Genomic DNA, 22,855 nt, shown 5'->3' with positions numbered 1-22,855 from the left:
CTGGAAAAAACTTTACCAGATCAGAATCCTAGTGATTTGTACCTGTTGTGCCCTCATTGGTTAACCAATAGCCAAGATTCAGGCAACACAGAGGCAGGCTGATGGTTGCTAAGCCCCAAACAATTTTCAATGGTCGCCATCAACTTGAAAATCTCATTTCTGCCTAAAAGTCTTGTCCATCCTAGCTGAGAGTGTCAAAGCTGCCTAAGTGGTGTGGGCATCCAAATCCCTCCCTCTCGAGTTCTGAACAACATTAAAGATCACAGTAGCTGAAGGAAGTTAATGAAGGGGGGGAAATACTTCCTATTTGTGCATTTGATAGCACTTTGTGTATTCATTTGTGCTTCTTCCTCTGTACACAGGAGCAGATTTACTATGAAACAGCGTGGTGGCACAGGGCCTCCAATGACAAGGGGACCCCAAAATGCAGGACAAATATGTGACAACCTGCCTCTGAGCCCCAGCTGGCAGCGCAGCCACCTTAGCCCTGTTGCTGGCATGTCTCTGCATTCCCCTTGTGAAGAGGGGGGGCAGCAGAGCCTCCCACTTACTATTTTCCCCACCACCACCACCCACGCCAGACATGCCAGCAGCCAGTCGCTTCCGGAAGTGACATGGGGCCACCAGCCACAGCATGTAGGCTGCCTGCCTGAATCTCTGGCCAGGACTCAGGGGCAGGTTGTCAGATATGTCCTGCATTGGAGGGTGGGGGGCTGTTGTATGCATTTTAAATAATTTTTAGCCTTCATGGTTGGAGTGAAAAGCTTGAAGTCAGTGTATCCTAAAGCTTCAGAAACCAGAAGGTAACTAAAAAGAACACGGCATTTAACACTTCCTTGAGATTTTCAAGACAATTGTGATTTTGGGGGGGCTGACTCCATGGTTTTTTATGCTTTAGACTGGCAATACTGCTTATTTACCAAATAACTATGGGAAAAGTCATGGTCTGTAGTTCATGTGCACACGGTGTGTTAATGTTCTTACATATTCAAAATTCAGGCTAGTCAAATTTGATGTATAGGGTGAAATCCTGGCCCCTCTGAAGTCAATGGAAAAACTCCAAGGGCTGCTTACTACTTATTTATAGTGCAACCACTTTACACCACTCTAGTCATGCCATTGTGCTGAAAGTGGATATAAATAGACCTTATTCCTGCTTTAAGGGGCCTTTACACTACCCAAGTGATATAAAGGGGCCTTTGTGTGAATGAGGTTCAGGCCAATAATTCACACACTGTTTTTTGTTGCCTGCTTAGGGATCTGATTCAGAGCTTATTGGACTCAAAAGAAGTCTTTTGATCGGGTCCTGGGGAGTGTAATGTAGCACTAGATTTCTTGTGTGAATATGCACATTCACAAGCAAGCATACTTTATTTTCTACAGTTTTTTTCAACGTGTTGCACATGTCCTGGGTCTCTGCTATTTCTGCTATAAAGTCCATCTGAGGAAATTAAATAGGGAAGGGGAATGAACATAGTGGAACCAGATTTGTTTTAAAATTCAGATACTCACAGGGCGTTTTGTGTTCAACCAATTTTCATAGACACGTCCCCTGCAGCCTTACATGGAGGTGTCAGTTAACCTATTCTCACTCCCTCCTCCTCAATTTTGTGGGGTAATATGCATTTGGCTCAAATGCCTGAAGATTGACACTTAGGAGAAATATTCCCTCTTTGCTGCTGGATTAGGCTTACTAATTGGGCCAGCTTCCACCATCCCTGCACTATGACTTGAAAGGACACACACTGAAGATAATACTCCATTCAGATTGAGAAGGAGGCACACACCTCTGCAGATGCTATTGCTTCAACCCTTTGGGTAGGAAAATTGGTTCAATAACTAAAATGAGGCGGGGGAGGGGAGCTTTTGCTATTTCTTGACAGCCTCCCATATTAAAATCAAACTTTTTGAAACTACAGAACAGAGCACAGTTATTTTGGACAGGAGGGCAAGAGCACAAATATGCAAATCTTTTTATTTTCTGCACCAGTGATTTTCTATTGGCCTGGTGCTTGATGCCCGATAACAGTGTACACTGGAATGCAACTATTATACATTCAAAATGTCACATTCTGAGACATTTACTTGAAAGACAAAGGGTAATTTATTAAGAGGTGCCATTTAGATGGAAGGAACTGAAGGAAGAGCGAGTTTCTACAAACCTGCCAAAAGAGGAGAAAATACTGGATCATGTGATAGCCAGGAACCAGCTTTGAATTTCTGAGACTGCCCTTGAGGAATAAGAAAATATAGGCGAAGGACAAAACATAAAAAATGAAGTTTTTTTTCCTTAAATACAGTGGCAATAAAACTGAAAAAATTGTGGTAAAAAGACATGACTTCTACTCTGACAACCAAGAAATGATAAGAATGTAATTTGTAAGAGCTGTTAAATTGCCACCAAAATTGTATGTTGGCTGGAGAAATTACAGACAGAAAACCTTCAAAAATATACAGTCATCCCTGTCTTTCTCCCTGAAAATGTGACTGGACAGTGAATAGAGCAGCACAGAAATGTATCTGAGATCGCATAAAAATGGGTAGTAAAAGAATCTGATGCCTATAGAACAGGTGCTGTGACCAAATTGGAAAGCTCTACTCCTGATTCTTCATGTGCCACAGAATAAAAAGGTTTGTGCACATTGTCTCCAAAAATGTAAAACTGCAAATCCATTGTTTTTGTTTCTGAAGAATATATACAGTGCTGCCTTCGAGAAAACAGTGGCATTTCCATATAAATAGACTAAACTGAACCGCACTCAGTGCTGGGCAAGGGGCTTGAGCATCTTGGAGCTGATTCAATTGTTCATTGTCTGCCCTTCCAGAGGGAATTTTCAAGGCAGAGAGAGTGTTGAGGGACAAACTCAGCAAGAAGTGATATATACAAAGTGGAGAAAGAAGACTACCTGATCCTTCCTAACATGAGGCCTGAAGCTGTAGACTCTTTTTAACATAGGGAATCTCGCACTGAAATCATACCTTTTTGCCTGGTCAGAAAGGCTGCTAGTGCAGAAAGTTGCATATAATACTTTAAAGGGCCAGGGTCCCTTCTTCACACCTGGAGTCAGCCTGTAGCATTCGAGGGGAAGTGAAAACAGTGAAAGAAAGAAGAGCAGGAGATTCTGTGGTGGTGGAGGTGGAAAGGAGGAGGCATGAGGGTGAGAGAGCTTGGTCAGTAAAGACTGGATACGGCACTAACAGCTAAATAATAAAGGCTTCAACTCTACTGATAAAGATGCTTTGTTTGTTTTTGCTGTTAACACAGAGCAAACAAACATGTACTAGCTATAGGGTGCTTGTAGTGCTTCCTGTGAATTGCCACCTCCTTTTCATGTGCTAGGGTGACCACCTAGTCCGAATTGAGCAGGACTGTTCTGAAATGCAGAGTTCAAGTCCCGGTCCTAGGCTGAATGACTCCAATACAGAATTTGTCCGATTCCCTGTGGTACCAGTCCAGACCTGCCCAAGTGAGGCTTGGGGAGGCACCAGCCTCTTCCTAGTGGCCCACCTCAGCCCCTGCTTGCCACAAGGCCCTGCCCCTGCTCCTTTTCTTCCCTGTGAGGCCTCACTTCCAGCCAGGCTGAAAGCCAAAGCTGGGCCATAAGAGCTGCTGTGGAGAGCCCTGGACTCTCAACCTGCCCTAGATGGTGTGCGCCAGGGACACAGGCTGGGGGCTGTCCTTAGGCACCCCGGCCAGGGCTTGGCAAAGGGTTCTTTGTACAGACTGTGGCTCCATAACACTGCTCCATAACACATCTAGCAAAGAGTGATTATACCAGGGTTGTCAATTTGTTTTTAGGTACAATTCAAGCCTGTAAGCACTTGAGGCATATCCAGAAAGTCATCTGTTCATCCAATCATTTGAGGAGAGAGTGGCTGGAGCAAGGGAGCTAAGAGGATAATTTCTGTGCATTCTGAATGGATTGCAGGGAAAAGAGGAGTTCATTTTTTCAGTGGTAAGATTTGTATACTGTACTATCAGATGTGCTCAAGAGCTTTGGATGGGTGGATTTTCTAATGAAATTGAAATGAAATAAATACTTTTTTGTTCAAGGTTGAGCCTGATAGAAGATTATGGGACGGGCCATGTGCCATTGTATGCGATCATACCACCCCATCAGCAACTGTATGTAGCAAATATCTCCAGTGCCTGGAGATGGGACGGTAGAGGGCAAGGGCTCCAAGTTACTACAGTAAATTCTTTCCCTGGTGTCTGGCTGGTGGGTTTTGCCCACATGCTCAGGGTCTAACTGATCGTCATATTTGGGGTCGGGAAGGAATTTTTCTCCTAGGTCAGATTGCCAGAGATCCTGGTGGGTTTTTGCCTTCCTATGGAGCATGGGTCACTTGCTGGTTTGAATTAGAGTAAATGTTAGATTTGCTATGACTGGAAATCTTAAATCACGATTTAAAGGACTTCAGTAACTCAGCCAGAGATTAGGAGTCTATTACAGGAGTAGGTGGGTGAGGTTTGGTGGAGTGCGATATGCTGGAGGTCAGACCAGATCATGGTGGTCTCTTCTGGCCTTAAATCTGAGTCTATATTAGGAATGTTAACAAGAAGACTGAAAATAGGTAAAAATAGATCCTGAAGCATTATTCATTAGAAATCTATGCATGCACACACAACATACACATGCTGCCTGGCTGCCAAAACAAACAGTGAGAGTTCCAACGTCAGTGCCAGGAGATGAGCTTGGGAACAGTTATTTGCTTTCGTCTTCAGCTGTATGAAATAGTGATTTGTTTGCATTAGAACAAATCTCATAAGACCCATCAAATCTCAATTTTTTTCAAGGACTGGGATCATTGTATGTATGTAAAATCAAAATTTTAGTCATTAAGGCTGCTCCTAAAACCCAATTTATTTTATTTTTCTTTTTTTGCATGATGATAGTAGATCAGGACTTTCTGTTTAAATCCCTAGAATAAAAGTCTAACGCTAAGTGAGATGTTGCAATCTGTATTAAGAAAATCATGGAAATGAATTATTTTCTTAAAGTTTTTAGTATGTATATACACCTGCTGTTCACGGTGTTGCAAGATGGAGGGTCAGCGGCAAAATGAAATTAACAAGACTCTGTCTGTCGGAACCTTTTAGCCTGCAACAATCCTACTGCTACTGGTGCTTCATCTCAGTTCTGACTCACCGTCTCAGAGTGCTGGTGGCAGTAGCATTTTAATTTATGTCTGAGTGAGGACAAAACTACATATATGAGCACATGAGAGTTGGACACATTAAAACCCAAGAAAATTAAAATGAGAAACCAGAAATGAGGTGCAATCATCCAGAACAGCCCAAGCAGACTGCTAAGAAATGCCTTTAGACACTTCCTACAGTAACAGTTTTCACTTTGATGTCCTTGAGAGACTGAGACCACAACTGGAAAAACGGGACAAACTTCTTCTTTTTTTTTTTTTTTTTCTTGCCAGATCACCAAATGTGAAGTCTTAACTGCCTGTAGACAAATGATGGGGGGAGGATCCCTACCTTGCTCCGCACACAGATAGAAAAGGCCAGGTCTTGGAAATGGTGCATAAGAAGGAGCAGTATGATTTGGACAAAGCCTGATTGAGGGAGAGGGAAGAGTTAATCTTTGGTATCTAGTTCTGGCTAGTAGGTTTAGTCCTTTCAATCTTCCAGGAATCTGATTTCTCTTTTATGTAACCTAAGTGTCACATCACTTTCAAAACTACTTGCTTACAAAATCAGACCTAAAACTACAGAAGTGTTACAGCACATTATTACTGAAAATTTGCTTACTTTTCCTTTTTACCATACAACTATAAAATAAATCAATTGGAATATAAATACTGTACTTACATTTCAGTGTATCGTATATAGAGCAGTATAAACGTCGTCATCTGTATGAAATTTTAGTTTTGTACTGACTTCGCTAGTGCTTTTTCTGTAGCCTCTTGTAAAACTAAGCAAATAGCTAGATGAGTTGGAAGACCTCTGTATACCCCCAGGAGTACATGTACCCCTTGTTGCGAACCAGTTCTCCAGGTAGGAGGGTTAGGTAAATTATTTTACAGCATTGCCATGAAAGATGGCACCTTGGACCGTGGGCAGCTAGAATACATAACTATTTTTCAAATCTTATTTCTAGCAAAGTTATTTAAAGTAAAACAAAACAAATGGGAGGGGAGTACTGTAGGCTTTTCCCCCAACGTTTAAGCATCTCTTTTTAGGAAACAGAACACATATTTGTAAATAATACCCTCCGAAGTTTTTTTATAGAATTCAAAAGTTTGGGAGAGTTTTTAACAAGATACAAACATTCATTTGCTGGAAACTCTGTACTATAAATAATATGCTATTTTCTGCTGCTATTGTATGTATTGTAGGCCAGAAAAGATATATAGAATTAAACTCATCTTGAATTCTCATTTTCTAGCAGTTAGGACTTGTTTGCCAAGATTTGCATGAAGTCTGAAAAGTTGTGCTGAAGAAGCTCACTGACAACATTGTGTGTGTGTGTGGTGGGTGGTTTGTGGGGTGTGTGTGGGTGTTGTGGTTTTTTGTTGTTTGTTTTTTGTTTAAAGTTGGCTAGTGGCTAGAGCTTCCCCAAGGAGGCAGGAGATTTGATTTTCTAATTCTATATAGCTAATAGGCCATGGGCTGAATCGTGCACTAGGTTTGCCATTGCCTCCAATAAACAAGGCACGTCTGGTGTGTTTTTGACCAACGAACCTCTCATCTCTATACTTCACTCTTCCCCTCTATAAAATGGGAATAAAAAGCTCCACATGGAGTATTGTGAATATTAATATCTCCAAAGGACTTTGCACTTCTCTGAATCTTTCATCCAACATTTTCAACCTATTAATCATAATATAATTTCATGATCTCTACAACTGGGGGCCAAAATCATGGGTAATACAAATTTGTGTTCCCCCCAGGGCTGGCTCTAGCAATTTCGCCGCCCCAAGCACGGTGGCACGCCATGGGGGGGCGCTCTGCCGCTTGCCAGTCCCGCAGCTCCGGTGGACCTCCTGCAGGCGTCCCTGCAGAGGGTTCACTGGTTCCGTGGCTCCAGTGGACCTCCTGCAGGCGTGCCTGCGGATGCTCCACCGGAGCCGCGGGACCACCGGAGCCTCGGCAGGCACGCCTGCCGCCCTCCAGGCAACCAGCAGAGTGCCTCCTGCGGTGTGCTGCCCCAAGCATGTGCTTGGCGCGCTGTGGCCTGGAGTCGGCCCTGGTTCCCCTTATGCCCGGAACCATCACTCATGCTGGTGGGCAGACACAATAGCACATATTGAAATGCCTTTATGCACTTGTTATGGTTTTGGCTGGTTCCCCCTCCCCACCACCACCCAGTTCTGAATCTGTTGCTGTTCCAGCTTCAGTCTGCTGTGCCTGCGGAACATAACGCGGGGAAAGGGGCAGTAGGTAGCTGTTAGGGGTGCTGAATGCTGCAAGCCATTGAACTGAGCTGTAACCCCCCTGGAAACCACTTCAAGCTGGGGGGCAGCAACACCCATGGTAACAATCCTCCCAGCTTCCATCAGCCAGGGCCTTGTGCCCACTCCTGTGTGCGCCCTACAGGCGGGGGGCTCTGTGTAAAGCCAGACCTCGCAGGCTGTGGGGCCGGGGTTCGGCACTGGAGGGCCGCCCTAGCCAGGGGGTCAGAGCTGGGCCGGGTGCAGCTGGGAGTCCCAAGCGAGTTACCAGGCCCCACCCCACCCCCACTCCAGCGCCCCCCAGTGGGGCAGGCAGGTCCCGGCTCTGCCCCCCGGCCGCCGGGGGCGGGAGGAGCACCACATAGAAGCGCTGTTTGCACACTCCAGTCTCCTGGCGTGTGACGTCAGCAGCTCTGCCCCGCCCTCCGCGGAGCAGGGACCCAAGGGGGGGCCGCCGAGGCCCGTGACGCGTCGTCAGGGGCAACAGGGGACGCCGTCTGGGGCGGGTGGGCTGCGTGGAGAGGCGCAGCTCGGGACACGCTCTGGCCGACGGGCTCAGTGGGGCGGAGGCTCACACCTGGGCTCAGTGTGGGGGGTGCTCAGCACCTGGGCTCAGTGTGGGGGGTGCTCAGCACCTGGGCTCGGGGGTGGGGTGCTCAGCACCTGGGCTCAGTGTGGGGGGTGCTCAGCACCTGGGCTCCGAGGGGGGGCTCGCACCTGGGCTCAGTGTGGGGGGTGCTCAGCACCTGGGCTCGGGGAGGGAGGGGGAGGTTCAGTGGGGGAGGGCTCAGCACCTGGGCTGGGGGCTCAGCACCTGGACACAAAGGGAGGATTGGGGCAGGGCTCAGTGCAAGGGGGGCATCAGCTCCTTGACCCTGGAGGGTGTCTCTGAACTGTGTGGCTCTCTCTCCTGAGCTCAGGGTGGGGGGGTCTCTGTGCTGTGGGGAGGGGGGCACTGCCTGGTTTGGAGGCCCTACCTATTGTCTTGTTAGAATTCAAATTGCAAGGAGATGGTTTTTATTGTGTCTTTTGAAGTGAATAAATAAAGCTGTTCAGAGGGATCCCAGAGAGCTCTCTGTTCAGCTCTGTGTGTTGTGGGTTCCCTGGCCTGTTGGTTGTTTAGTGGGGCAGGGTTGTGGGTTTGTTCATGAACAATTTATCTCTTCTGGCTGAGGGTACTGCAGAGTGGATTGACTTTATATCTCAAGTTATTTTGTGGTAGATGCTTTTGATAAGTTACTTTGTAAATTAAAAGGAAGATCAGCTCTGGGGTCCATGCAGCAGGTGACAGTTGGTCTTAAGGGCTGTGTTCTGTGGCAGGGGTTGCTTGGAGGTGAAAAGAGGGGATCAAGATCAGCAGCAGTAAAAGCACCAGGGTCCCACCCAAGGACCAGTATAATTAGCCAGCAGGTTGATGAACAACAAAATCAGGATGCCTGGGAACACTAAGACTTTGGACCCTCGTTATTTTGTGCTCATAAGACCATTGCCAGTCCCCACAAAGAAAGGTGCAAAGGTCCAAGCTAGAAGTAGTACCGTTTATAACTGCTGGGAATCCACAAGGGAGCAAATGTTTTGGGAGAACTACCACAGGAGGCACAAGCAACTCACTCAGCACGGGTATTGGACACCCAGCTGGAAACCTTACCAGGAGCTTGGAAAAATTCTCTACTTAGAGCCAAAGAAACTCACTCTCCACTATTTAGGACAGATGCCCCAGGTAAGAACATAAGAAAATTCCTCTTCTGAATTATTAACTTTTCAATTTTTTTCATTCCTGCTTTTAATAGCAAAGCAAAAAGGGTCATCTTGTAAGTAAATTGTAGAGGCACATTCTACTGGAAAAAAATGGTCAGTTTTTGCTTTAGGACCAAAAAGGCAATGTGAAACGTGCTGTGCCAGCCTATTAACCAATCATTCCAATATAATCAAATTAGTAATGACACCACAGAACATCAGTAGAAAAGGTAGACCAGAGGAAAGTGCTTTGACTTATATTTTGCAGTTTGAGAACAGAGAAGAGCCTTTTAAACTTGGTCTTTGGAGGCTTTAGCAGAAGCAGTTTCAGTAAAGTGAAGAAATTAGAAAGACGATTAGGGGGGTGGGATCCAAGAGAAAACTGGGGTAATGGGAATATACTGCATTTTTAAGGAGAGGTAACCAGATCATCCTTGGAAACAGAAAGAAAGGAGCAAATAAAGAGAGACTGACTGAGGATGAGGGAAGGACGAACTAGGAGTCGGGAAATGAAGGGGTCTCGGGGATGGGACAATGGGTTAGAAATTGAGCATAAGAGGGACACCTCAGAATTGGAAATGGGGTGATGGAGCAAAGGAAGAGGTCTGGGGGATGGGGGTTAGGATTGAGGAGAGCTCTTAGAGAGGTGGCGTGAAAGCTCTGGTATCAAGTAGAGATACAGATGTACAGTTTTAGATGTTATCACAGCATATGTTATGTTCTAAAATGTATCTGTATTTGAGTTCATAGAAAGTCTGCTATGGTTAATTATAATTATTTATATGCTACTTTGACTGCCAGTGTAATTATCACCTCCTACTGGTCTCCTTTGCTGTTACACAGGGGCTCGGTAAGGGGATCTTACTCTTCCATAGGGCCCTTTTTACTGTCTGATTTAATGATTGAGTTACAAGGCCAAAAATATCATTTGCTTGGTTGCCAACACTTGAAATTCAATTGCAGAGTCCCATCATTTGCGTTTGTTTTCTTCACCATTGTTGGTTCATGCAAGGAAATCTATAATTTTTTGAGTTGTTGTTTATGCTCTCCTCCAAGTGAAGCAACGTGTATTGTTTGAATGTAGTCATCTTTCTCTCTCTGACTTGGACTTTGCAATTATAAAGCAAGCCATAGTGACTTTGGCCCAGATCCACACAGGGATTTAGGTGCTGCTTAATTTTCTGCACCGATTGTGTGTTGGAATACATATACAGCTTAAAGTTTTGGATGGAATGTTTTTCAACCTCTAAACAGAGACTGGCTTCCATGCACTGCATTTGACTGAGCTTCTAACATCCTATCATCCTGAAAGGAAAAAGGCTTTTGGTTCTATGTGTACAGCAAGTTTTGCCAGTATTTTTGCCTATGACACTGTTTTTGGCTTTATAGCAGGTAACCACTGAAATGCCCTTCCCTCCGACTCTAGAAGAACCATTCATGTTTAGATATTCAGCAGCAACTGTCATTTAGACTCCCACACTAATCTTGAAACTCAATGGTAATTTTGCACAGAAGATGAAGGTTCTGGAAAGAAATTTGAACTCTGCTGATTTGAGACTTGAACTAAATGAGCAGGTTAAAATGTATAATTTCTATGAAGAGTAATTTGATCTAAACCAGGCAGGTGCATTGAAAATACTGCGTATGATGTTAGCAGCTTAAATTTAGAAGTTTTCAGAGCCACTAGCGGGATTTAGCCATTCAACTCCCATTCATTTATATGGGCACTGTGTTCCTAAATCCCCTGCTCAGCTTTGAAAATCTCAACGTCATTATATATAGTAAAACATGATTTTACTCCCAAAAGACTTTGGGGCCTGAAGAATGGCCCTATATTCATTATTTTGTAATTCAGTATGTACTTGACTGCAGACATGAGAAGTACCGGTATACTTTTTAATCACTAGGTGAGTGAGAGCAGTAGTCTTCCTAGAAATGAAAAGCTTAATCTCTTCAATATATTTGCTCCCAAAAATTAGCATTTGTTCTAATCACCAACATGGCCAGAGGATAGTGATGGTGAATAACAATTAAGTCTGTAAACAGCAAAACTCTGTAACCCTCTGGATTTAATAGGACTTGAGTTGGTGCTCTCCTGTGAGCTATTATCTATTGACAACCACTACTTCCTAAATTGAAAAGTTCCTATAATGGGCTAAAAGTGATTGAGGACTTATTATGAAGTGATTACATAGGAAGATATGGGCATAGGGTGCAATGATCGTTGGCTAATTGCACATCTAGGGTATTATTTAAGTGAGTTGGTAGTGATCAGTATGATTCTAGCCAACAAATATGTCTAAAATAGCTGTATTTTTTTCCTGTTTGTTTCTGCATTATTATTATTTAAGTAAATCTATTATCCCTGGAAACTTACAGCTGTTTTCTGAATATTTTAGCTCTTGCCTATCTGAAAAAGCTACTCTGTCATGCTTAAATAACAATTTGGAATGTGTTGTCTACTTTACAATGAAAACAGTAAGGCCGTGTCTACACTACAAAGTTGACTTATGTTATGTCAACCATCATCCATTGCTGTAATTAAACCACTTTTGCATGTCCACACAATGCTCCATATGACAGTAGATCGCGTCCACAGTTGCTGCTCTTGCATTTACAGAGAGGGCAAAGCACCATGGGTACCTATTCCACTGTGCAACTCACCACCATCTGCCAGTGGGTGTTCTGGAAAGGGTTCACAGTGACTCATGGGAGCAGGCTTACCATCCCATCATGCAGTTTTCTCTGTCCCATCATTCCATGGGCTTCTGACTACATTTCACGTCTGACTACGTTTCACACCGCTTTTCAACAGTGTATGAATGCCGCACAGCCTGCTGGAGCTCACAGCCAGGGCCGGCTTTAGGCCAATTCCACCAATTCCCCCAAATCGGGCCCCGCGCCTAAGAGGGCCCCGTGCCCAGTGGCAGGGCTGCCCAGAGTGGGGGGCTGGTGGCCAAGAATCCCTTCCCTGGCTAGAGGGGCCTTTTTAACTTTTACTCACCCAGCGGCGCTCTGTGTCTTTGGTGGCATTTCGGTGGCGGGTCCTTCACCCACTCCGGGTCTTCAGTGGCACTTTGGCAGTGGGTTCTTTAATGCCACCGAAGACCCGGAGCAAGTGAAGGACCCGCCGCCGAAGACTCAGAGCACCACCCGTTGACTACAAGCCCCACGTTTTTTTTACGTTTTTTTTTTTTTTGTCATCCCTGCCGGGGCCCCGTCGAAACTGTTCGAATCAGGCCCCACACTTCCTAAAGCCGGCCCTGCTCACAGCCTCACCCCCTTACCATGCCACTCAAAGCAGCAGGAGCTGCCCAAGAGTGGTCCAGAGTGCTGGCACCGGCGGCGTGGTACGCTGAGGCTCTGGGAGAGGGGGAAAGATGGGGGAGAGGCTAGGGGAGCCTCCCCAGCCGGCAGCTCAGGAGGGCCGGATGTGACCTAAGGGCCGGTGTAACAACAGAAAAACCTCCATCTACCAATTGCCCACCCTTTTAACAACTGGTTATAAACTGGCTTCTAAATTTAACAACCGGTTCGCGTGAACTGGTGCGAACCGGCTCCAGTTCACCACTGGCTGCAGGTTGAGCAGTGCTGCCCAGAGGATTCAGGGGGCCTGGGGCAAAGCAATTTTGGGGGCCCCTTCCATAAAAAAAGTTGCAATACAATAGAATACTATATTCTTATGGGGTCCCCTGCAGGGCTTGGGGCAAATTGCCCCACTTGCCTCCCCCTCTGGGAGGCCCTGGGGTTGAGGTAGGGGGCAGGGGTGTGAGAGGCGGTATGGGCTCTGGGCTAGGGTGCGGGATCTAGGATGGGGCTTGGAGATGAGGGTTTAAGATGTAGGAGAGGGCTCAGGGTTGGGACATGTGCTTACCTTGGGTGGCTCCCGATCAGTGGCACAGCAGGTCTAAGGCAGGCTCCCTGTCCTGGATCAGGTCCAGCTCCTAGGCAGGGAGCCAGGAGGCTCCATGCGCTGCTCTCTTGCCCACATGCACCACCCGCCTCCCAGCTCCCATTGGCCATGGTTCCCAGCCAATGGGAGTGCAGAGCCGGTGCTCGGGGTGGGGTCAGCACATGGAGCCCTGTGGTTTTTTCCCCAGCAGGAGCTGGACCTGCTGGCTGCTTCTGGGACGTAGCGCGGTGCCAGGACAGGAGGGACTAGCCTGCCTTAGCCCTGCAGCATTGCCAACCAGATTTTTAACAGTCCGGTCGGTGGCGCTGATTGGAGTTGCCATGATCCCTTTTCGCCCAGGCATTCTGGTCGAAAACCAGACACCTGGCAACCCTACTTTAGCAGACATAGCGGCCTGCTTTCCCCAATCTACTAAGGTTTTATTATCTGAGGGCAGTTGGGTGTCCCAGTCCCATGTTAGAGCCTCTGTGTTTGCAGGAGTTAAAATGCCTTGGCATTCCAATTACCCCCACAATATCAGTGTTTTTTAGATGTGGCCTAAACATGCCTGCTTCATACTTCTGTCCCTAGTTTTTGCCCCAATCCACTCAGTTTAATTAGGCGACCAATTGGCCACTCGTCCCCTCCAGAGCTTCTTTCCTGTTTCCTGGCATTCTGTCTTTATACAATTGTTTGTGGGAAATATACTCCCCAGAAGGGAGTATATTTCTGCATTGCACCCAGTTTAAGTGCTGTCTAAATGGCATGATTGACCCCTTTTTAAAGCATTCATTACATATAAGTTGAAGTAACTTCATTTGGTTTTAGGTGTTGTTTCTCTCGCGCTCTCTCTCTCTCCCCTTCTCTGAAAATGTTGGGCACACACTAAGCAGACAGCACTGATTCATTGAAAGTCAAGGAATGTCACTTTCCAGACAGCATTTTTGATTTCCTAAGTGTCCAGAGCAGTGTGTTAAAGGTCTTGTTGTGATTCCTTGATGTAACAGTGCGTGGTGATAGTAGTCACCTTTTATCATTTTCATTAATTGCTGTAACAAATCCATTTGCAAAACCTCTGGGGTGGCTTGTTGACTTTTTACATGAAAGAAAGGTGGCCTTTTTGACTAAGTCTAAAACAATCCAATTCCACGGAATTTGCAGTATCATTAATGTCCCAGCCTACTCTGTACTTGTGATAAGAGAATGTTCCGTAATTGTGTGTGTTAGGTAAATGGGTCACTAGATAAGATTGATAACAGTGTCAGCAAAGAAATGTTTTCAACTAGCACTGGAGACAAAATTACATAGAAATTTGGATAGAAATTACACTGGTGTTATTCCCATTGCTATAGTTAGAGATTTGTCAGGGTTTCCATTGCGAATCCTTATTTTTCAGAGGACTTGTACTCCACTGCAAAAATTCTCTGCTCCAGGCTGAAGCTTAGGGACAAATTCATGGCCACTTCTGCCTGGGTGTGGTAGAGCAAGGAAATAATGCAAGGGGTCTTTTCCCTCTCAGTTCACCCTCGCAAGGGGCAGTCATCATTTAACTGCCACTCTGAGGAGAGCAGGAAAAGGAAGTTGGCTGTTGTATTGCCAGAGCACTGGCAGCTCTAGAGGGGGCAGGTTGGGCAGACAGACAGCACTGGCAGGGAGCACTGCCAATGGCTTCTGAAACAAGTAGGATAGTGTTTGTACCTTTCCCCTACAAAGTATTATTATGCCTTAGGCTGATTTAAAAGTCCCAAATGCAAGTAAATATTTAGGACATGGTTTTTCCTTGTGATGTTTACAGTATATCTGTGCGCAGGAAGCCTGAGAAAGTCCAGTGTATGTGCTGATCAGTTCGAGTCAGTGCGGCTGCAACCATAATACCAGCAAATGCATGTTTAGTTTTACGATTTATTGCCGTTGCTTTCGGGGGCAGGGGTTGGGAGGGAGCTGGCAACATTTACCCAGAACCACCCGTGACAATGTTTTTGCCCCATCAGGAATTGGGAGCTCAACCCAGAATTCCAATGGGTGCCGGGAGACACTGGGAACTGTGGGATAGCGACTCCAAAAGTCAACACTAGCCTCGGTACTGTGGATGCACTCCGCCAACTTAATGGTCTTAAGTGGGGGGACACACAATTGACTATATAAAATCAATTTCTGAAAAATAGACTTCTATAAATTCGACCTAATTTCGTAGTGTAGACATTAGAGTTAAAGGATCTTTACAGTGTCATGGCATTAGAGTGAGAGCTTTGTTTCTCTTTTAATCTTTCATTCAATATTTTTCTTAGAATCGACTTTTCCCTATCTCTTCCCCATGTAATACTTTTCCAGATTCCACACACTGTAGTGAGAGAACCACCAATTCAGGACTTACAATAGTCCTGTGAGTAGCTGCTTCAATGCAGATGGAATGCACAGAGAGAGCATGGGGGGATGTGACTGTGAAGTCCACACTTTTAGCTACTCCAGTTACCCAAAGTTGCTCCGATCGGCCGTTGTGCATTTCAAATGTAAAAATTACTTGGGAATCAAGATGGTGTTGTATATTCAGTTATACAAGAATTGTCTGCAGAGTTGCAGCTGCAATGTTCATGCAATGCATGCAAACCAGAGTCAAACCACAAAGCTTTATACTCTAGAAAAAGGGGGATTTCTGTTTAGCTGTCATTGCTAACTCTGATGGGCTGCAAGATATTGCACCTTAAAACTGTCACTGGGCCAGGACTAAATAAATTATCTGAGAACAATGTAGTTTTTAAGGCAAATTCCTCATTTTGCGGAAAGTAGTAAACATTTCTGGTGGGTTGCTGTTGTGGTGCTTTGTTTTGTGTTTTAAAATGGCAATTGTTTGTACATGCCCAGAAGTTTGGAACGTTAGAAGTACTCCAAAGCAGGAGAAAGAGGTAGACAAAGTGCAGGTGAGACTGTCAGCAATTTGATACATGCAATTTATCAAATGGCTTTGCAGTGTATCACCTGGCTATCACCAAAACATATGAGAGAGATTAGTTACAGATAATGTAAAACAAAAGAGCAGTTGCAAGCATGATTACACTGTGATTACAATTTCAGAGTTCATAGTGTCGCATCATAAGAGAGATTTCACTGCTTACTATATAAATGAAAGGGTACAGCATCTTGTGCCCCTGAGAGACAGGGCTGGCTAGACATCAAGAAATGTTGAAAGACTTTCATAGCCTTAGTGCACACTGCTTCCATTGCAGAGCTTTTTGTATAGTTAAAATGAGTATATGAGTATGCCCCATTTAGGTTTTCATGGAGAATTCCTGTGGTTAACATAGCTGGGTTTTACTGATATTTTGCCTCTGCTCATTTTCTTTTAGTATGTAAAATTTTTCTTTGACGTTAAGCAGAGAAATTTAATTTTTTTTTCTCCTGTTTAAGAACATGCAAAAAAGTAGCTGTTCTACTCAGAGACAGAAAAGTAATTTGTGGAAGTTACTCGACTAATCTTTCTCACAAGCTTCATAACCATAACACATGTGTATGAACACTTGACATGTTAATAATCAAGTAAGTTAACATCCATTCATGTTGTTTATGGGAGATGGCATCTTATCCTTACTTTTTTTCAAGGAAGCTGGTGTGACCCATTAGCACTTTCTGCATTTCCCAAGGTGATGTACAGCAACAAGCCACTGAGAACTTGTAATGTACTAACTAGTGTTTGTCTGACATTGACCTCCAGTAAGTGGAATCTGACTTGCTCAATGTTTCTGATTATTTTGTCTTCTATTACCATAAATTATATTTGTAAACAAAATAACTTCATTTTTTTAAAAAGTTGCAATTGAAAATATGTTTAAAGGGCTCCAAGTAGCACCCCAAACTAGTTACGTTTTCTTAACAAAAAATTGACACTTTCTAAAATACCCAAAATGTTAGAATGTCAGGAACTAAACAGTGTGTGATCTAACCATTTTGCCCAAAGCCGTTGACAATTCTTTATCGTGCAGTAGCACCCACACAACTTACACAGCCTGCCTAACCTTAACTTTGCTCCCTTGTTCGCATTGTATTGGTGATCTATTGTTGGATGCATGGTGCTGGTTTTATATATTGTTTGTTAAAAGTGCAATATTGTCTTAGGGTACATAGTCAAAGTGGTAAATAGGAAGATGGATAATTTGGCTGCATGGTTGGGGGAGAACACATTTTGGAAATGTAGTGAAAGATGTGACAGGATTTAGCAATTATGTGGATTTGACATCAAATGAAAGAGAGGAGTCTAAGGTAACGCTAAGTCTAGGAGCTTAGGTGATAGAAAAGATAATGATATTGTCCAAAGTGACAGAAGATAGTTTGAGAGGGAAGATACGTTCCGTTTTAGACACCGTTTGCCAAATTTGAGAGCTGCGTCTAAGTGAGAGTAACATCTTTTTTTTTTCCTGGCCCCCTCAATGTATGTATTCCATCAAATTGGATTCTTCAGACTTCTATTAGACTATTAATTACTACTTGGATTTATTAAAGCTCTGTCTACAATACAGGTGATACAGCAGCATAGCTACAGCGCTGCAGCTGTACGACTGTCGTGCAGACACTTCCTACAGTGATGGAAGGGGTTTTTCCATTGGTGTACTTAATCCACCTCTCTGAGACACACTGGAAGAATTTCTCCATCAACATACTGGTGTGTCCGCTGGGAGCTAGGTCAGCTTAACTAAAGCTATGTCTACAGTGGCAACTAAATGATAAAACTTTTGTCTTTCAGAAGTGTTAAAAAAACACACCCCTGAAAGACAAAAATTTTACCGACAACAAGCGCCGATGTGAACAGCTCTTTGTCACCAGGAGCACTCTCCTGCCGACAATGCGAACACCGCTTGTTGAAGGTGGAAGTTTTTTCTTGGCAGGAGAGTTGACAAACAGCAGCTACACTGCATGCCTTTTAGCAACATGGCTGTAGCGTCACAGCCCTGCCGCTAAAAGTTGCGTAGTGTAGACATAGCCTGTGACACTCAGGGGTGTAAAAAAACTCACACCCCTGAGTGACGTTGCAATGTCGATCTACATTTTAAATGTAGACGTGGCCTAATGTAGATTCCTTGTCCCTTAACAGTGTCTAACTTATTACAAAAAATCTTGAGTTAAAGAATTATTTAGGTCTGAAAGCCAAGCACTTAAAGGTTAAGAACTGCCAGATTTCCAGTTTTCTAGGCAACCTTAATTCTGCCCCTTATGCATCCATTCTGAGCACTGAATGAGCCTGAGGTCCTATAAAAATAGTATATGATCTGGAGGATATATAACAAATTTTAGTTTTGAAACTAGTTAAATGATTACCCATACCACCTTTCTTAGGGTTCTTTTAATTTTGATTGCTTAACTAAAGGAAAACACTTGAGTTTAATTTAGTTGTATAGAGTTTTATGAACAATCTTTAACAATAGCAACTAATAATATAGGATATAGTAAGACAAAAATAGTGTTGGACTATGATTTGGCTAACATAAACTAGAAAAATTGTCATTATAACCATTCCAGTTTTCAAAATCAAATCATAAAATCACAATAGAATATTAAAACTTGTACTCAATTTCTTTCTTGGAAAGGTGACTTTGGATTTTTGACAAGCCCCTCAGAATAGGACCTCACTTGTGCCAACTGGTTGTCAGCTCCGATGTTGCCAACACAATCAGAGGAAAAACAGTTCAAAACTTACAAGAAAATTTGGTCAACTACTTACATGCCAGTTCACTAAGATCTCCTTCCAATGGACCTATAGTAACCAGCCCTTGCTAGCTATTTCCCAGTGTCTCATATCCCCAAGATCCGACTAACATTCCTATCATAAACATACAGCTAAGGATAGCATAAAATTCCTCTTTACCCTGTAAAGATTAATTCCTCTTTTACCTGTAAAGGGTCAAAAAGCTCAAATAACCTGGGTGGCACCTGACCAAAAAAAAACAATAAGGGGAGAAGATACCTTCAGATCTGTGGGGGAAGGTTTTTTGTCTGTCTCTCCTGGAGTCAACAAGGAACCAGGGCAGGGAAAATACATCTTCCTAAGCCGTATCTAAACCAGTGATAAGCTGCCAAAATCTTAACAACCGGTTTCCTATAAAAAGTTCTGATTTAAGGGGGGGAGAGGGGGAGGGGTCAGGGTGGGGGGAAACATGCCCGGGGGCCCCTGCAGGGTCTGGGGCAAATTGCCCCACTTGCCCCCTGGCAACCCTAGAACTTGCAGCCCCCTCCCCCCTTACCTTGCTGGCAGCTCAAAGCAGCAGGACAACTCAGGAGCTCAGCTGAGCTGCCTAGCTGCTGACCTTGCTGCAGCTCTGCGGGGGGGGGGCTGGGGGAGACATCCTCATGGGGCCAGGGGCCCAGGACAAATTGCCCCAGTTGCCCCCACCCCCCCATGGCCCCGGAGCTTGCAGCCCCCTTACCTTGCCAGCAGCCCAGAGCTTAGCTGAGCTGCCCAACTGCTGACCATGTTGCGGCTCTTCAGGGTGGGGGAAGCGGGGGAGGTCCCGGGGGAGACATCCTCATGGGGCCAGGGGCCCCTGCAGAGCCCAGGCCACTTGTCCCCTCCCCTCCCCTCCCCTCTGGCCAGCCCTGGAGCTTGCAGCAGGACCCCCCACACACCTTGCCGGACCTCTCAAAAAGCGGCAGCAGAACGACTCCAGAGCTCAGCTGAGCTGCCCAGCTGATGCAGGTGGCTGGCCACGCTGCAGCTGCAGGGAAGCGAGGGAAGGGTCAGGGGTGCTCAGCCTCCCCAGCTGGGAATCCTGGGAGCAACAGGATGGGCCAGCCCACGGACCAGAGTTCTTTGCTCACTCCCTGGCCCTTTAACAACCGGTTCTCCACAGAGGTCTTATTTTAGCAACCGGTTCTTGAGAACCTGTGGGAACCTGCTCCAGCTCACCACTGATCTAAACTAAGCTCCTGATATTGCAAAAATAGTAACTAATAGCAAAGAAATACCTTAAGTTATCTTTTGTTTTAGCTTGTAAATTTTCCCCGTGCTAAGAGGGAGGTTTATCCCTGTTTTTGTAACTTTAAAGTTTTGCCTAGAGGGGAAATCCTCTGTGTTTTTTAAATCTTCTGTTGTTCTGTAGAGTACTTACCATCCTGATTTTTACAGAGGTGATGCTTTTACCTTTTCTTTAATTAAAATTCTTCTTTAAAAAAAACGATTAATTTTCCATTGTTCTTAAGATCCAAGGGTTTGGGTCTGTGTTCACCTGTACCTATTGGTAAGAACATTATTCTCAAGCCTTCCCCAGGAAAGGGGGTGCAGGGCTTGGGGGAATAGGACTCCAAGTGGTCCTTTCCCTAATTCTTTGTCTAAATCACTTGGTGGTGGCAGCATACTGTTCAAAGCAAGGTAAAATTTGTGCCTTAAAAAAGCTTTTAACCTAAGCTGGTAAAAATAAGCTTAGGGAGTCTTTCATGTGGGTCCCCACATCCGTACCGCAAAGTTCAGAGTGGGGAAGGAACCCTTAACAACTCCTAACTACCTAACCTAAATGCCTACATTTGTGCCAGACTATACAAACTGAGTGCAGTTCAAAAAGCTTGTGCACTTGTCTCATTTTATGTCTGTATACACCTAGAACTTGAAAGGCAGTATGAAACCATTAACTATGGTAGACACATGTACAGTGGTCTACAATCTTAGTTAACAACAGTAACTTGTTCAGTTTTAAAGCTACATTACAACAATCTTGATAGAAACATGTTACAAAACAAGGACATTCACTGTAACACTGGCAATCTTTAAAACACATACACAGGCATGTACACATCCTTACTAATTAGGTACAGTTTCGGGAAATGGTCAGTTGATTGATTTGAGAGGTCACCTAAGAGAAAGTCTGTGTTACTTATCACCAGATCGTTGTTCAGTTTTCAGGTGTCAGTTTTCAGCTCAATTATTATTCACAGCTAGAGTTGATGCTGTAAACACAGGTGGTATGAAGGATGGACATAACTATAGTATTTTGCTGGTGCACAAGCAGGCAACACAAATTGCTGGAAAATAGAAGGACTGTTAAAGATGCTTATCGGAGGTAGGTACTTGATGTCACCGAAAGGACTCCTAGATAGCTGGCCCAGGACCTCAATCTTCTCTCTTCCAGGTGTCTTCGCTTTCAAAAAGCAAAAGTGTTGAAGGAGACAGGTCATTTTCTCGTATTTTTCCTGGGTGGTTCAACTTAGTTCCTCTTTTTAGAGGTGCTGGTGGGGTGACCCATACGTCTCATGAAGATTCAAAATATCCAACTGAAATGAGTTGTCCTCTCTCACTATCCAATCAGGGAATGTGACATTAGCTTTTGAGTTCTTATAACTGGACTGACATTTCCAATCTCTTTGGTGCATGTGAGAAAATGTGTTGCATAAAGTTTGTATAAGACAAGTTAGGTCATAACTGTTGGTACAACCATCTTGGGATGTACCTTAAATACTGTCTGGTTTGCTCCAGTCAGCCATTTACCTCTTCAAGTCGCTTTCCATTGCTACGCTACGCTGATGAATTGCAATGCATTCCTTAACCAAGTTTGTGGTTATGCTTGCTCAAGTTGTAGTTTCTCCATCGATGCTTCGCTGCTTCTGAAATGTTCAGGTTAAAGTTCATATAATTTATAAAAAGTCCCTATGTATTTTCTGGGTGCTCTTTAAACTTATTTTAACAGTCCATTTATACAAAGAAAAGTCACTTCAAGAACTGTTATTCACCAGCAGACTGGAACAACTGTATAAATCATCCATTTCTGTTCTCCTTGTTTTATCAAGGGATCTTGATGGTATGTATGGCTGAGCTGAACCTATGCAATTTTAACCAAACAGTTAAATCTCTGATTGTTCCATTTTGTGGTCAAGTGTCCTTATAAAGACACTATTTGCTTTTAGTTCCTTTTATTTACTGCCTCTATCAGCACAAGTGTATTTTACTAACTTGATAGCGTAAACATGCTTGATTGCAAATATAACCTTACTTCTTCACTTTATTACTTAAAATAAAAAATCAATATGATGCAATCCCTGTCATTAAAGTTTATATTTTTTCCAAAGCTGTATCATTTATAGTTGACTTTCCTTTTATATCAGTTTTAACTAATATTATATTCCATCAAATTCCCTATTTTACTACTATATTTGGCACATCATATAATATCTGAATGATTTATATTAATCTAATTTTTAATTCATTCACAGACAGGGGAAAAGGGGATGTCTCTTTAGCTGCACCAGCAGTATGTTCTTGCAAAAGGCTGCAGCAACTCTGAGTTTGCTCAGATTATTGAAGAAAACTAGCCATGAGACTGCACTTTTATTTTCTTAGCCCTCTGTTCTGACTTTCTAAAAGGCCTTGATGCCTGGGCAATTCTTAAATAGTATTAAATCATAATTTGGGGGCATCCATTACTACAGGTAAGAACATATACTGGGTCAGACCAAAGGTCCAGCTAGCCCAGTATCCTATATTCCGACAGTGGTCAATGTCAGGTGCCCCAGAGGGAATGAATAGAACAGGTAATCATCAAGTGATCCATACGCTGGTGCCCATTCCCAGCTTCTGGCAGAGGCTAGGGACACCATCTCTGCCCATCCTGGCTAATAGCCATTTTGGACCTATCGTCCATGGATTTATCTAGTTCTTTTTTAAGCCCTGTTATAGATCATGTAATTAAAGACTGTATCATCACACATATACACAAGACAGCAGGATTAAGATTGCAGCCATAAATCTGGCATTTCCTACCATTTGAGGAACCTAAATAACTTTATTTCAATGTAAATTATTCATATGTAACTTCTTAGGTTGGTGGGTATTTTTTAAAGGGAAAA

The 22,855-nt window shown here is 44.0% G+C and overlaps 1 protein-coding gene across 2 annotated transcripts in view; it reads left to right on the top strand.

Annotated features, from left to right (window-relative positions):
• Nucleotides 1-8,362: 8,362 nt before the first annotated feature.
• CCDC60 (coiled-coil domain containing 60) overlaps nt 8,363-22,855 on the top strand; it is a 116,398-nt gene continuing 101,905 nt past the window's right edge. For both annotated transcript variants that reach the window (XM_032782088.1, XM_032782087.1), the window contains exon 1: nt 8,363-9,127. In XM_032782088.1, coding sequence (XP_032637979.1) covers nt 8,822-9,127 — 306 coding nt within the window. In that variant the 5' untranslated portion in view covers nt 8,363-8,821. The remainder of the gene's footprint in view (nt 9,128-22,855) is intronic.

This window comes from Chelonoidis abingdonii, chromosome 22 (genome assembly GCF_003597395.2).
Source record: "Chelonoidis abingdonii isolate Lonesome George chromosome 22, CheloAbing_2.0, whole genome shotgun sequence".
In the NCBI taxonomy this organism is placed as follows: Eukaryota; Metazoa; Chordata; order Testudines; family Testudinidae; genus Chelonoidis; species Chelonoidis abingdonii.
The sequence above is the reverse complement of the archived record's forward strand: the minus strand, read 5'-3'. Positions and strand labels throughout refer to the sequence as shown.